The sequence below is a fragment of the Neophocaena asiaeorientalis genome, unplaced genomic scaffold, assembly GCF_003031525.2.
Source record: "Neophocaena asiaeorientalis asiaeorientalis breed wild unplaced genomic scaffold, Neophocaena_asiaeorientalis_V1.1 scaffold108, whole genome shotgun sequence".
NCBI classification, from domain to species: domain Eukaryota; kingdom Metazoa; phylum Chordata; class Mammalia; order Artiodactyla; family Phocoenidae; genus Neophocaena; species Neophocaena asiaeorientalis.
In genome coordinates, this window is record NW_020173770.1 from 3,588,098 (window position 1) to 3,601,483 (window position 13,386).

A 13,386-nucleotide genomic window follows, 5' to 3' on the forward strand; every position below is an offset into this window, starting at 1 on the left:
AGCTGGAACAAAGTGAGAGTAGCATGGACATATATAGACTACCAAATGTAAAACAGATAGCTAGTGGGAAGCAGCCGCATAGCACAGGGAGATCAGCTCGGTGCTTTGTGACCACCTAGAGGGGTGGGACAGGGAGGGTGGGAGGGAGGGGATATGGGGACGTGTGTCTGCACACGGCTGATTCGCTTTGTTGTACAACAGAAACTAACACAGTACTGCGAAGCAATTACGCTCCAATAAAGATCTATTAAAAAAAAAAGAAAGCCAAGAGCCCACTGTATGTAGTCACCAAAGGTGTGTGACAGAGGAGGATCTAAATGGCCCAGAAACATGACATCACACGATGCAGGGGGCAGACGGAAGGTGGCGTCAGGATGCTGGTGATGGAGGAGGGACAGCACAGGTAGAAAGCCAAGAAGGCAGGGATGAGAAGCAGGCTCGAGTGACAACTCCCCACAGCCTGCTCATAGCCACTGGGCACCACACCTCCAGGTGGCCAAGATGCACAGCATCCACTTCTAGGGGTTCGCCCTCTCCCAACAGTCAGAAGAGACACAAAGATCCAAGTTCAAGGATGTGCACCGCATACCTGGGCAAGAATATGTTTTACTAGCTCCCCAGGCTGTGTATACGATTGTATAAGTGCAAATGAGAAATACACTTAGGGCTGAGAATCGTTGCCTTAAAAGATTTACCTTTTGTGCCCAAAGTGTACATGGCCACATCGCACGATGAAATGTCCTCCCTCCGTCTCAGAGCAGACAGGAGTAGGAAGTTGGGAAACACATAAGCAGAAGGCTCAGGTCCTTACGTAGCATCTATAGAAACACACCAGCTCAACAGCTCAGGAAAGCCAGCCCTCTGGGATGAACGTGGACGGTAAGAGATCGCTTGCCCCCTCCCTACCTCACCCCACTGCTCCCTTTTGCTCTGAACCTAAAACTGCTCTAAAAATAAAATCTGTTTAAAATGGGCCAAAACAAAACTAAACGAAACTAAGCCCTGAGTTTCCTGGTAGCCCAGGTAAAGAGTCCTTCCATCTCTGCTCATACAAGAAATCCAGTGATGTATCAATCAGAAAGGAAGAATTTTCTCACATACCTATTGATATAAATCCCAAGAATCCCAAAAAGGACAGGAAGAAATAGAGGGCTGCGTAATGAAACTCCACTGCAGCCATCAAATCGTGAGAGAAAATCACTTCCCAAATTGTGAAAAATGAGAGTGACACTGAAAGAGGTCAACTAATTAGGACGTCCTGGGGACACTTACCTCTCCCCTCCACAGAGATAACTCATCACTCCCTTTACTTGTGCTGTCACCAAAAACAAAACAAACACAGAGCACACATCCGCAGGATAAAAGGCCCCTATTTGAAGAGAACTCTGTCCTCTCCGGGCTTTCTGCTCCTTCTACCTTTTCATCCCTTTGACCATTCTGTGTAAAGTCATTCCTAAATCTATCAATCGCTGCGTCCAGAAACCCTCCAGTGACTGGTTCCCCTCCAGGATGAGCACGTGGGTCAGGGTCTCCTCCAGGAGATAGGATCCACCTTCAAACCAAATATACAATTCGCACCTGAAGCTTGTGGAGCAAAGACCCTGAGCTGAATGTGGACCTGAACCCATGCAGAGAAGAACAAATACATTTTTTTTTTTCTCTCCAACAGAAAAGCTTATATATCAAGCAGCCCCGCTGTCCAATATTCAATGGCAGCTCGTATTCACGGCAAAGGTGATGATCTTGAGACTCTTAAGAAAAAGGAAAGAAGTGGATTACCAGCCACCCCGAAAGGCCGCCGCAAGCCGGAGGTCAGCTTCCTTGTGTTATTGTCTCTCAGTTCCATGCGACCCACTCGAACAATCTGACACACAAAACTGATTTTCTCCCGTTTCAGGTCTTTGCTTCCGAGATCCTAGAAATATTAATTTCCGTAAGTTATTCTGGAGAACCATCATTCAGTGCAGGCTCAATTGAAACAGACAGTAGAAAGATGGACTGCGACTCTTTTCTCCAACCAGGTTTTAGCATTATTAATAAGTCACTCACAAGACAAAAAGGAGCTGAATCACAAAGTCAATTAGCAGTAAATGAACTTAAGATCCAAGTTTAAGAGACATACTCAACGTCACGAAGTACACGTCTGTGTCATTGGGATTCCAAGGGTAGCTAGAGACCCAGAAGATCCCTGGGCAGTTATGTTATTATAGTAAATTAACAAGTATTAAAGGCATCCCAAGGACCCATGCTCTAGTGTGGTGAGAAGTCAGACGGCGGTCATTAAAAATAGTCCTTAGAATGGTGAGCAATTCAAATGAACACCTTTGGATGCACTTACAGTGAAAACAGCTCGCAAGTTATGTAATCTGTCTATATCTTTGGGCAATCCTGAACTTGACCAGCGGACCAGGTAGTTTTCACTTGAAAAAAAGAAACAAAAGCAAATTAATTTCCCAAATAGAACAGGGTACCAAATGTACATCCACACTGACTTTTAATTAATACCTCGGAAGTCCACTACGCAGACAACTGAACGGGTTCAGAAATATCAACCACATCAGATACAGCTGCTCTGCCATTAACATATAAGCAATTTCCGTACAGGATAGTATGCAAGGACGGCCTATACAAAATCCTTGAGGTTTTAATTTTGGATGCTCAGGGTTATAATTCCAAAGGAACTATATGCAAACGGCATTTCAAAGTTTTTATTACTTTTTTAACCACTTTTTTAAACTGAAGTCTAGTTAATTTCAATGTTGTGTTAGTTTCAGGTGCCCAGCAAAGTGATTCAGTTATATACATATGCATTCTTCTTCAGATTCTCTTCCATGCTAGGTTATTACAAGACACTGAATATAGTTCCCTGTGCTATACAGTAGGTCGCTGTTGTTTATTTTACACAGTTGTGTGTATATGTTAAAAGTTTATTATGAAAAGCATATCTGTTCATTTGGAGCAATTATAGTCTCACATTCACCATTCATTCATTTAGAGTATAAAGTAAAACTGCCTGATTATTTCAGAGCCTGACACAAACCAAATATGACCTAAAAATACATACTGAATCCTACAACAAGAAGAAACAAAGTCCTTATCAGAAGTGGCGATGAAATTTGTTGTTTTCTGTCATATACTAAGTTTTTAAATTTTCAAAAATACGAGTGAAGATTCTAGACTTTTAAAACACACACACACACACACACACACACACACACACACACACAGTTTAAACCATACTTTTTCCCTCTGGACAAAGAGAAAGTTATACTGAGGAACAAAAACAAGAACTGAGAAAGAGAGCACGTGAGAAAGGACAGACATGGCAGAGATGGGATTTACAATATTTATTGAACAAACATTCTTTGAGAGCCTTTACATAGCAGGCACCGTTCTAGACACTGTATTCCAGCCAACCATCTCGGAGAAATAACAGTAGGTCAAAGGTCCAGAAATGACATTCACAGAGAACCAAAGCTCGAAAAAGCAAGATTAAGACAAGATCAATACATTGGGTGTGGCTTGGGGGGGCGGGGTCAACAAACAAAACATCTTCTAAAGACAACATAGGAAGCATGACTTCAAGCTGTAGTTGCGAGGTCCTTATAACATTACAAGACTCAGCTTTACCATCAAATATCCACGTACGTGCAGGAAAGCTGACCCGGACACAGAGTTCAGCTACCTGCGGGAAGTCTGGCTAGCTGATCACCCCTAGGGCTCCCTGCAAAAGCAAGACTTTGTGGGGGGTCCTGAGGCCATCTTCCCAACAGTAACCAAAGAGGAAAGACAGCAGCCGGGGAATGTCACTGACCTGATGAACTTGGACTCCACGGGGTCATACAGAGACATGAGCACTTCAGCATCTTCTCCGATTTTACACACCACGTTTTTGAGGTTAACAAACAAGGCCAGAGAAGGGGTGGCAGCAAACTTGGCTTGTCTGTTAATGTCTATGTTCTGCTTTTGAGACTGTCAGTGGAAATAAAACAATACAACAGAAAGTCGACAAGAGCAACACTCTTGGCTACCCCTTGCTTTGTTCATTCCCTACAGAACAGAAAACCATGTGAAACTAGCTGCAGTAACACAGCAAAGCCCTTCATGCAGCGTCTTCCTTGTCTTCACCGGACACTCTCATCACAGGCACGCACCCAGCTGAAAATAACAGTGCCCTGTGCAATGGTCCCAGTCGCATAACTGCTTATACTGAGTATTTTCTTCAGATACAAAACACTTAGGGGCCCAGTCAATGAATCAGAACGGAGACTACATGTTGAGTTGCTTGTCTACTTTTTGGTTCTCCCATTAGAGCAAACCCTCCGAGGGCATCCCTGCTCTTCATCATTATGGCCTCAGTACCTGGCACAGCGTAGGTGCACAACAGCTGCTGAATGATGGATGGCTCGATCAGGCAATCGAGTTCTCAGTGTCAACTACATACAAGATACCATTACAGGCCACGGAAGATGGAAAAGATCAATAAGATACGTGCTCCCTGCCCTCACTGAGCTTATTTTTTTTAATTAATTCTTACTGGAGTATAGTTGCTTCACAATGCTGTGTTCGTTTCTGCTGTACAGCAAAGTGAGTCAGCCTTACATATACATATATCCCCACTTTTTTGGATTTCCTTCCCATTTAGGTCACCACAATGCATTAAGTAGAGTTCCCTGTGCTATACAGTATGTCCTCATTAGTTGTCTATTTCATACGTAGCATCAATAGTGTATATGTGTCGATCCCAATCTCCCAGTTCTTCTCACCCCCCATTCCCCCTCGGTATCCATACATTTGTTCTCTACGTCTGTGTCTCTATTTCTGCTTTGCAAATAAGATCACTGAGCTTAGATATGTCACTTTCCTACTCCTATCAGAGGAAACACAGAATCGAGTATTGTTTCCCACGAGCTAAGACCACAAAGCCAATGTCATTAAAACCCTGCCCCCCGAGCTAAAGCACACCCCTCTCAGAGTTGAAATGCTTTCAGGTCATCAGCAGCATGTTTTGACGCCGGGCTCCATTCCACCCCTCGTCGTATGAAATATACTGTGTAGCTGTGCCTTTTCAGGTCCTTTTCAGTGCACATAATGGGCATCACTGGTGATGTTTTACTAATGTAGAAAACTGCTGCTGAGAAAATGTGTCCCATGTGTAAATGGCATATTACAGAGAGGTGAACTTACCTTTTCTTCTTGTAATCTTTCCTCCACTTGTTTAGAAGCTACTTCGTGAGCTCTGAAAAGACTAATCGTGCTAGTTAGTTCTGGATCCAGAATGTTCCCATCTTCATCTCTCACCACCAAGTCCAAATCAAGGATCCTAGAACAACAAGAATTCAGAACTTCACAACCCAAGGGCTCTGAATTCTCTCACAAACTTCAGTCCCAGCAACTGAGCAGAAAACATCACTGAAAGTCGGGGTCACCCACACAATATTAGGAAACACAATTCTGCAAGGTCACCGCCTTTAACTTAAAACGTATACCCTTGGAATTAAAAAAAAAAAAAAAAACTTATTCAGTTTTTACTTCCATTGCCGTAGTGGCTTTGTCTTACAGATCTACAAAGTCCGAATGAAATGTACGTTGCTAATTACCATGTGAACTGAATGGACAATTTTGTTTTGTTTTGTTTTTGTTTTTGTTTTGTTTTTTTGTGGTACGCGGGCCTCTCACTGTTGTGGCCTCTCCCGTTGCGGAGCACAGGCTCCGGACGCGCAGGCTCAGCGGCCATGGCTCACGGGCCCAGCCGCTCCACGGCATGTGGGATCTTCCCGGACCAGGGCACGAACCCGTGTCCCCTGCATCGGCAGGCGGACTCTCAACCACTGCGCCACCAGGGAAGCCCTGTATGGACAGTTTAAAGCACACACATGCCATGTATATGCTGTGGCACATGTGTGTATATAAATGTGTGTGTGTATGTGTACGTATATACAGTCACATGCCCACCAATATGCCCAAATATATACAGCTGGTGGTGGGGGAGAGGTGGGAGGAAGGAAAAGCTGGAGCAGAGGCACACCCACCACTCCATTTCCTCACCACTGTCTCTGGCAGCTTCTACCGCACTACTTTCCTTCTACCTAGAGTCAGTTCTAATTCCTTAATTAGCCCAACAGAAGATTTTCGATAAAGACGTTCTACTGTTTCAACACAGAACATACGGAAGTCACCCACAGTAACGTTAAGCATTTCTGCAGATGCTAAATGTAGCAGCCACCTTAAAACACAGGCAGCATCTGACTAATAAACCTGTCCGTCTAGATCTGGAAATGGTTTTTGGCAACATTCTCTCCATTTCCCCAAATCCGACGAAATAGGTGATTTTTACCACAATTTTTATTTAAAGAATAAACAAAGGCAATTATATAAAGAAAGAAACCAAGGGCTGTGCTATGGTGGTGTGTTCTGGTTTTCTTTTAATAAGACGTGAGGATCTTAACCACAGATGCCTTACACTTTGCCTTTCGGATTTTTCTTCCTGCTATTAACAAGTCTATAGAAGCGGGGCGTTTTGTTTTTTTTTAACCACACAACAAAGGAAAACATCTTTTGAAATGAAGATAAATTTCAGTTAGAGAACATCTTTAACAGTTACAAGTTGAAGAGGAAAGTTGACTTGGCAGTAAAACCTCCATCTAGATGAACTAGTCTCTGACTTCTCCGAAGGTCACACACCTTAAAGCTACAGGTGAATGAGTCTAATAGCGTGTCAAGCAGGTCCAGTTTTGTCAGTTGTGCTGGACCACTGCACTATTTGTGGAAGGCAATCACAAAAACCTCATTTTGTCCTGTTAATATATCTACTGAGCAAATTCACGGATGGTGAAACAAGACCAACTGGGCCTGTTGGCAGCCCAGGGTAAACGGGCTTTTAAACGAATAGAGGCTTTTCCCTTCGCATGAAAAGAACCTTAGTGGTTGTAATGATAGTGAGGGATTTCAAGAGGTAATATGCTCTTATTTGCTGTCTCTGTAACAAGATTCACCAATTTGGGAAAGCCCCTCCCTCTTAAATATTACTGCTCGTTCCCTGGGAGGAGCCAGTGCTGGTGTGGGTGGAGTCAATGCTAATGAAGTGGGATCCATTCTGATGTGGGCACAGTCAATGCTAATGAAGTGGGATCCATTCTGATGTGGGCACAGTCAATGCCAATGAAGTGGGATCCGTTCTTATGTGGGCAGGGCCAGGGCTGGCGTGGGCAGAGTCAATGCTGTTTAGGGTGGGTAGGGGTTCCTGTTCTGGTGTGGGCAGGGCCAGTGCTGGCGTGGGCAGAACTACAAAGCATCTGGCTTTAGGAGGACTCACCAGAAGGTCCTGCAGGCCACACAGAATCAGGCTCCCTGAGAAGCAGAGGCTCTGGCCATGCTCCAGCCGGCTGTGTACACCCTGCCATGTACCTCAGGCCCGCCAGTACAGCTGGTCAGACCCATTTCACAAAGGAGGAAACCTAAGCTCAGAGAAACATCTAAAAGACCCCAGGGCCTGGATTCTGAGCCAGAACCCTCTCATGGCAGAGCCCATGCTCCTTCCGGAATGCCATGTGGAAACTGCGACAGGAAGTGGTCTCTCAGGGATCTCCACACCAACCATTCCATGCGCTGTTCTCAGCAGCTGGTGCTCGGGTGGTTCTGAATCCAGACTGAGCCTCCACTGTGAAGGTACACTGCAGCAGAGCAAGGGACCCTAACACCATTAGAAACTAAATCCGTGGAAGCCCAAAGCGCCTCCCCTGAAATTACGTGCAAAATTGTGTGTGTATGTGTTACATACATACGTGCATTTTCCTAGAGAGATGGTCCATGACCTTAATCATATTCTCAAATGTCTCCCAGAAACCATTTTAAAACCCAACTTTCAACACAGTGATTTTATTTTTTACTATTTTGTTTTCTGAAGAAGGAACTAGAAAGATATGCACAGAGTATTGGGCTTTAGAGAAGTTACGGAGTAGATCTGAGTTCCTTGGGCAAAAACCTATTTTGTTAAGGACTGCATTTCCTATCGAAGTAGTAAATTACGTTTGGAAATACTTCCCTTTCTTAACTAGATTGTTCCACGACATAAAGTACTTTGGCTTCCCACGGCCAAATTAAGCAGGTTGTTTCTGGACATAAGTTCAAAATATGATACTCCAAGAGAAAATAGAAGCAAAGCTCCAAAAGTTTGGGTTTTAGGCAGGTGGTCTTGAAGAGGGTTTCACTGCAACAATATCTCATATCCTATACCCAGAAATCTCTGGCTTCCTGGGGGAAAAAAACATTTAAAAGCCTTCTCCTGTAGCCTTTTCTAATCCAAACATTACATCTTACTAATAATGCAGCTTTTAAAACCTTTTCACACTTGAAAGTCTGAATTACCAGAAAACAAAACTGTTACAATTCTGATTTTACAAAACACTTTTTTAATTTTTCCAGGGCTCCCTTCAGCTGAATGAAGCTACTTCCTGAGCTTTACGTCCTAATGTGTAAAATGAGGAGGCTGGACTAAACCAGTAGTTTCCCAATCTGCTGTCCGTCACAGTCCAAGTCTATTTTTAAAGACTGGGATTTCTAGCCAGTATTCCAGACGCCAGCAATCAGGATCTTAAGGAGTGGTTCCCAGGATGCTATATTTTGAAAGCTTTCCAAGTGATTCTGATACAGACCAGCATTTGGGGGTCCTGTGACCAGATACTTTTTAAGGCTTCTTGCAGCTCTGACATTATATGAACAGTCAAACAGCTACCCGGTAGAAAAGGGCGTGGCCTCATCCTGGTTACAGAACCTGGGAGAGCTGGGATGACTGTGCATCAGAAATGCATGCCCACACTAGGACACGCATCTCTGTGGAAGAGTGAGTGCACCATTGTTAAAGGCATTCAAGCAGAGCTGGGCGGCACCCTGCTGTAAATGGGAACTTTTGCATGCGACATACTCCTGTAAAACAATTACGTGTTATTCATATCGAAAATGCAAATTTAGCTGGCTGTATACTTTTTCCAAAAAAAGGTCTCACACATTTATTATTAAGCCAATAATAATAGTTTCTGCACTAGTGCAGAAAAACTGACACAAAAATAAAACACATCCGGCTGTCCAGATACTAGTGATGGTCTCAGAGAGATATGGTAACATGCAAGTGATCTTGACCCAGCATAAATGTGCGCCACCTCACGCAAGGCTCCTTATAGACCCAGCTTGGTTCTTCTCCAATGTCTTCTCTTGGAATTTTACCTGATTTTATTACCAGTTTTCATTCAAATCCGTTGGGGAATAGGACAGTTCTCCTTTTGTTCCTTGGCCAGGAATCACTTGATCCTGAAAGTCTTGTAAGAAGACATGGCAAGGAGCAAATTCAACCACACATAGGATGACGGAGAAGAGAAGAGACCAGCTGGCTGTATTTTTGTTCGCCAAATCTGGCGTCCCTACACTGGTGCCAAGTTTTAAGGTGCCCTTCGATGTCCCTTCCAACTTTCAGAACGCAGGACTGCACAGAAAGAAACCTGGTGCTTTTGTTACTACACAAAGTACCCCCATGTCTGGAATCAAGGTCAAATACTGTCAGCAGAAAAGGAAAAGTTCCCCGTCAGGGAAATCAATGCGCGGTCCCGTCTGAAAGAGTGACAATGACAGGTTATCCCAGGCCCATCTTCTTGAAAAGAATACTTTTCAACAGTGACTCAGAAAACCCCTGATCTTCAGGATCCAAGAGAAAACAGCTCATCCTTTTAAAAATGAAACCCGTGCCATTATTTTGATGTTAGAAATTTTGTTTTATCATAAGATAGGATTATATTCTCCTCAAGGTTTATGGGGATGCTATTATATTGGATAACGTAAGCATGAAATCATCTTTCAAATAAACAAACCTGTTTCCATAATCAATTTTGGCAGTGACTTTCTTCTTCAGTTCTTTGAGCTCATCCTGTGGCAGAGTTCCAGAAAGAATTTGCGATCGCCACTCAATAAGGTCGTAGATCATGTGCCGAACGTTTCGAAACATCTCCCTGTTATCTTGCTAGACGAGGGGGGAAAAGCCAGTCGTTAAGTTCTTGATTTAAAAGAGCACTGTGGATTTCTTTTTTCTCAAATAGACATGTCTGTGCTTTACATGATGATGTTCAATTAATGTCAAATTAAAGATGTTTCTAACATGCAACTGAACACATTAGATAGAATTTGGTTCCCATCACACACGAAAAGAATAAAAGACAATGCACAATCTTGCATATTCCAGCCAACCAGAGTAGACCAGGGCAGGATCTGGACTGGGAGCCTCAAAGCCAGCACGGGAGCTTCTAGAATCTGGCCTATGAATGGGCAACCCTTGTAGCTCCCTGAGGAAGTGCCGAGCCTACAGATCCTGCCTACTGAGACTTCAGAATACCTTCTCCCCCAATAATTCTCAGCACACAGAGAAACTCAACCCTGAGGCCTGTCGGCTGAGCTACAAGAGAATGTGCCTCTGGGCTCTTCTGGTGACTGTGGTGCATTTGGCTTGCGCAGAGAGGCTTCTGCAAAAGGCAAAATCTGAGTCTACAAAAGCTCTCGGTGCGTTTACGCCAAAAGGGAAGCACAAACAAGATACAAAATTCGTACCACTTATCACTTTCTACATATTCCAAGGGGTTTGATGGTACAAAGAATAGCAACAGTTTTGCAACAGCAAGAGTACAGTTCATCAAGAGGGACTTCGCTGGTGGCACAGTGGTTAAGAATCCGCCTGCCAAGGCAGGGGACACGGGTTCGAGCCCCGTTCCAGGAAGATCCCACATGCCGCAGGGCAACTAAGCCCGTGCGCCACAACTACTGAGCCTGCGCTCGAGAGCCGGCGAGCCACAACTACTGAAGCCCACGCGCCTGGAGCCCGTGCTCTGCAACAAGAGAAGCCACCGCAACGAGAAGCCCGAGCACTGCAAAGAGTACACGTCATCAAGAAAATGAGGAATCACCCAAAGGGAAAAGAATCCTGTGGGTCTCTCCGTGAAAAAAAATCTAGCTGAAACCTAACTGGATAAAATTCTACAAGGCATGGTGCCTATAAAATATTAAAACGTGGTCATCGCTACATTTTAGAATAACTTTTCCTCTACACAGCTGAATCTCTCACCCCCACTATTTCTATATTTGACATCCTTTCTAGGAATTTCTAAGATCCCCACCACTTACCCATCCTATCATGCCCTAACAGATTATCTTCCATCCCATGAGCTTTTTTCCTTAGTATGATCCTAATCTTAATTTCTTTCTTTCTTTTTTTTTTTTTGACCACGCCACAAGGCTTGCAGAATCTTAGTTCCCCAACCAGGGATCGGACCTGGGCCCACGGCAGTGAAAGCACTGAGTCCTAACCAACCACTGGACCACCAAGGAATTCCCATAATCTGAATTCCTTAAATGAAAACTAAATAATCAAAGTCACTGGTTTATTCTAAAATTAAGTTTGTTTCCATCTTATTAATTCTCCTTGTCCAGTTTTACAAAGCATTACCAAATATCTAAAATCCACAATATTTTCCTAACTTGTCTACAGCCACAGAGCAGAGGGGGAAAAAACATTTATGAGCAATATGTATGTGTGTGTGTGTGTGTGTATCTCTATCTATCTATCTATCTATATAAAATAAGCACTGTTGTTTACCTTTGCACAAATCTAGCAATGTAAATCCCTAAGAGGCAAATGTAAATTTTTTAAAAGAAACCAAGGTGACAGTTAGGAACGCCTGTTCCGGGACTGTGTGGCTAAAACCGTGTCCACTAACATATTTTTCAGCATCAACTCCTGTTTGTTTTGCTGCTGCATTTTTGTTTAAAAATTGCTAACATGAAACACCGACTCCAAAATTGCTCAGATTTACACAAGACATTCCCGGCTAACTTTACGCTTTTAGGTTTTGGAGAACATTTGATGAACAATTACTGCAACAGCTTATTACTGTGCATTTATAGGAAACCACTGTATAATCAAAAGCAACAAGGCTGCCTGGAGAGCAGCTGTGGGACGCTGGGAAATTTTCTATGTTCCCGAGAAATCGAAGCACGGCCTTACCTCCAGAGTCCCAGCTTTGGGCTGACAACATTAGCAGATGAGAAGTCAAGACTCTGAAGAGAAATACAGGCTTAACAAAAGGTATGCTTCCGTAAATATGAATTTATGTGCAAAGAAATGCCCCGGGGAATACGAAATGGAAGATGTCAGGGCTCCAAACTCGCTGCATTAATAAGGCTTCTTCCGAGATGAGGAGAACTGGACATCCCACACGAAGCCAGAAAGTAAACTATTTCCGTCCCTCTGCAACAGACACGCTTAGGTCTAGAAGACTATGTCATTTTTCTCAAATGAAAAGAAGCATTACCTACATGCAAACAATGGCAAAGATAGTCATCCCTCTCTACTGCATCCATAACGAAGCACCTACGACAGTTTCAAAGCAGATTTTCGCTTTCATACTCACATACAAACTTTGAGGGAACCCCAGCGCAGGTTGCCTCAGCCTGTCTTCCAAAGCCTGAAAGCGGCCCACTTCCCTTTCCAACACAAGGAAAGGCGAAACCCATGGCCCCTTCCTTGACAGCCACTTCACTGCAGTCAGCACGGCTACACCCCAACACAAAGCAGGTGGAAGGGCACATGGTCCCTGAGGGTGGCCAGAGTACTGGGCCAGGCTGCTAAGTATGACCCGCTCCCACAAGTTCTACTTTTGAGGTTCCCGGAAAAAGGCAAACTACCCTGTTGGTTCAGCGGGGTCCACAAAGACCCTTCTCTATTGCTAAGCTCCGATTCAAAATCCCATTTTCTCACCACGTAGAGCTGCCTCCAGATGGTGGACCACTCTCTCAGTGTTGTGGTGACTTCCTGTATGAGCGGGAGGTCGCCTGGGATGACCGTTTCATGTTGCCTGGGAAGGATGTAGGAAAGGAGAGAGACGGTCATGGCTTCGTTAAACCAGGGGTACCTTGTAAATTCCAAATCTAGGCCACAGTGCAATATTTAAGCAAATGGAGAGACAGTAGACAAAATGAGACTGCGCCCACAAAGGAATACATACATCTCTACGAATGACAAGTAATTTCTGTACAGAGTCTGAGAATGTCCGTACATCATCCTCCGTGTAAGCCATCTACCTCGTATGTCAAGGTAAGATGAAGGAGGCAAGTAACATCCCATCAGAACATCAAGGTCTGAGAAATGGAAAGTATATCATAATATGCGTACCCATCTATTTTATAGATGCCGTGAATTACCACCAGTCTATGTGGCATTGAAATGCAGGTTTGGGATAAGATGATTTTTTACATTTCCGTCAGGCCTAAAACTCATTCTATGATAATACACATGAAGCAGTTATCCTTGCTAAATATGAGCGAGGTTACAGCTTTCAAGTGTCCACAGGC

The 13,386-nt window shown here is 43.9% G+C and overlaps 1 protein-coding gene and 1 pseudogene across 2 annotated transcripts in view; both read right to left on the reverse strand.

The window, feature by feature from the left end:
• The window catches only part of DOCK1 (dedicator of cytokinesis 1), a 463,294-nt gene that overhangs the window by 446,855 nt on the left and 3,053 nt on the right, over window positions 1–13,386 (reverse strand). For both annotated transcript variants that reach the window (XM_024751569.1, XM_024751568.1), the window contains exons 2-7: window positions 12,794–12,890; window positions 9,861–10,009; window positions 5,188–5,323; window positions 3,815–3,972; window positions 2,339–2,420; window positions 1,780–1,915 (exon numbers count right to left, since the gene is read on the reverse strand). In XM_024751569.1, coding sequence (XP_024607337.1) covers window positions 1,780–1,915; window positions 2,339–2,420; window positions 3,815–3,972; window positions 5,188–5,323; window positions 9,861–9,994 — 646 coding nt within the window. In that variant the 5' untranslated portion in view covers window positions 9,995–10,009; window positions 12,794–12,890. The remainder of the gene's footprint in view (window positions 1–1,779; window positions 1,916–2,338; window positions 2,421–3,814; window positions 3,973–5,187; window positions 5,324–9,860; window positions 10,010–12,793; window positions 12,891–13,386) is intronic.
• LOC112403855 (60S ribosomal protein L39 pseudogene) lies at window positions 9,174–9,329 on the reverse strand (annotated as a pseudogene).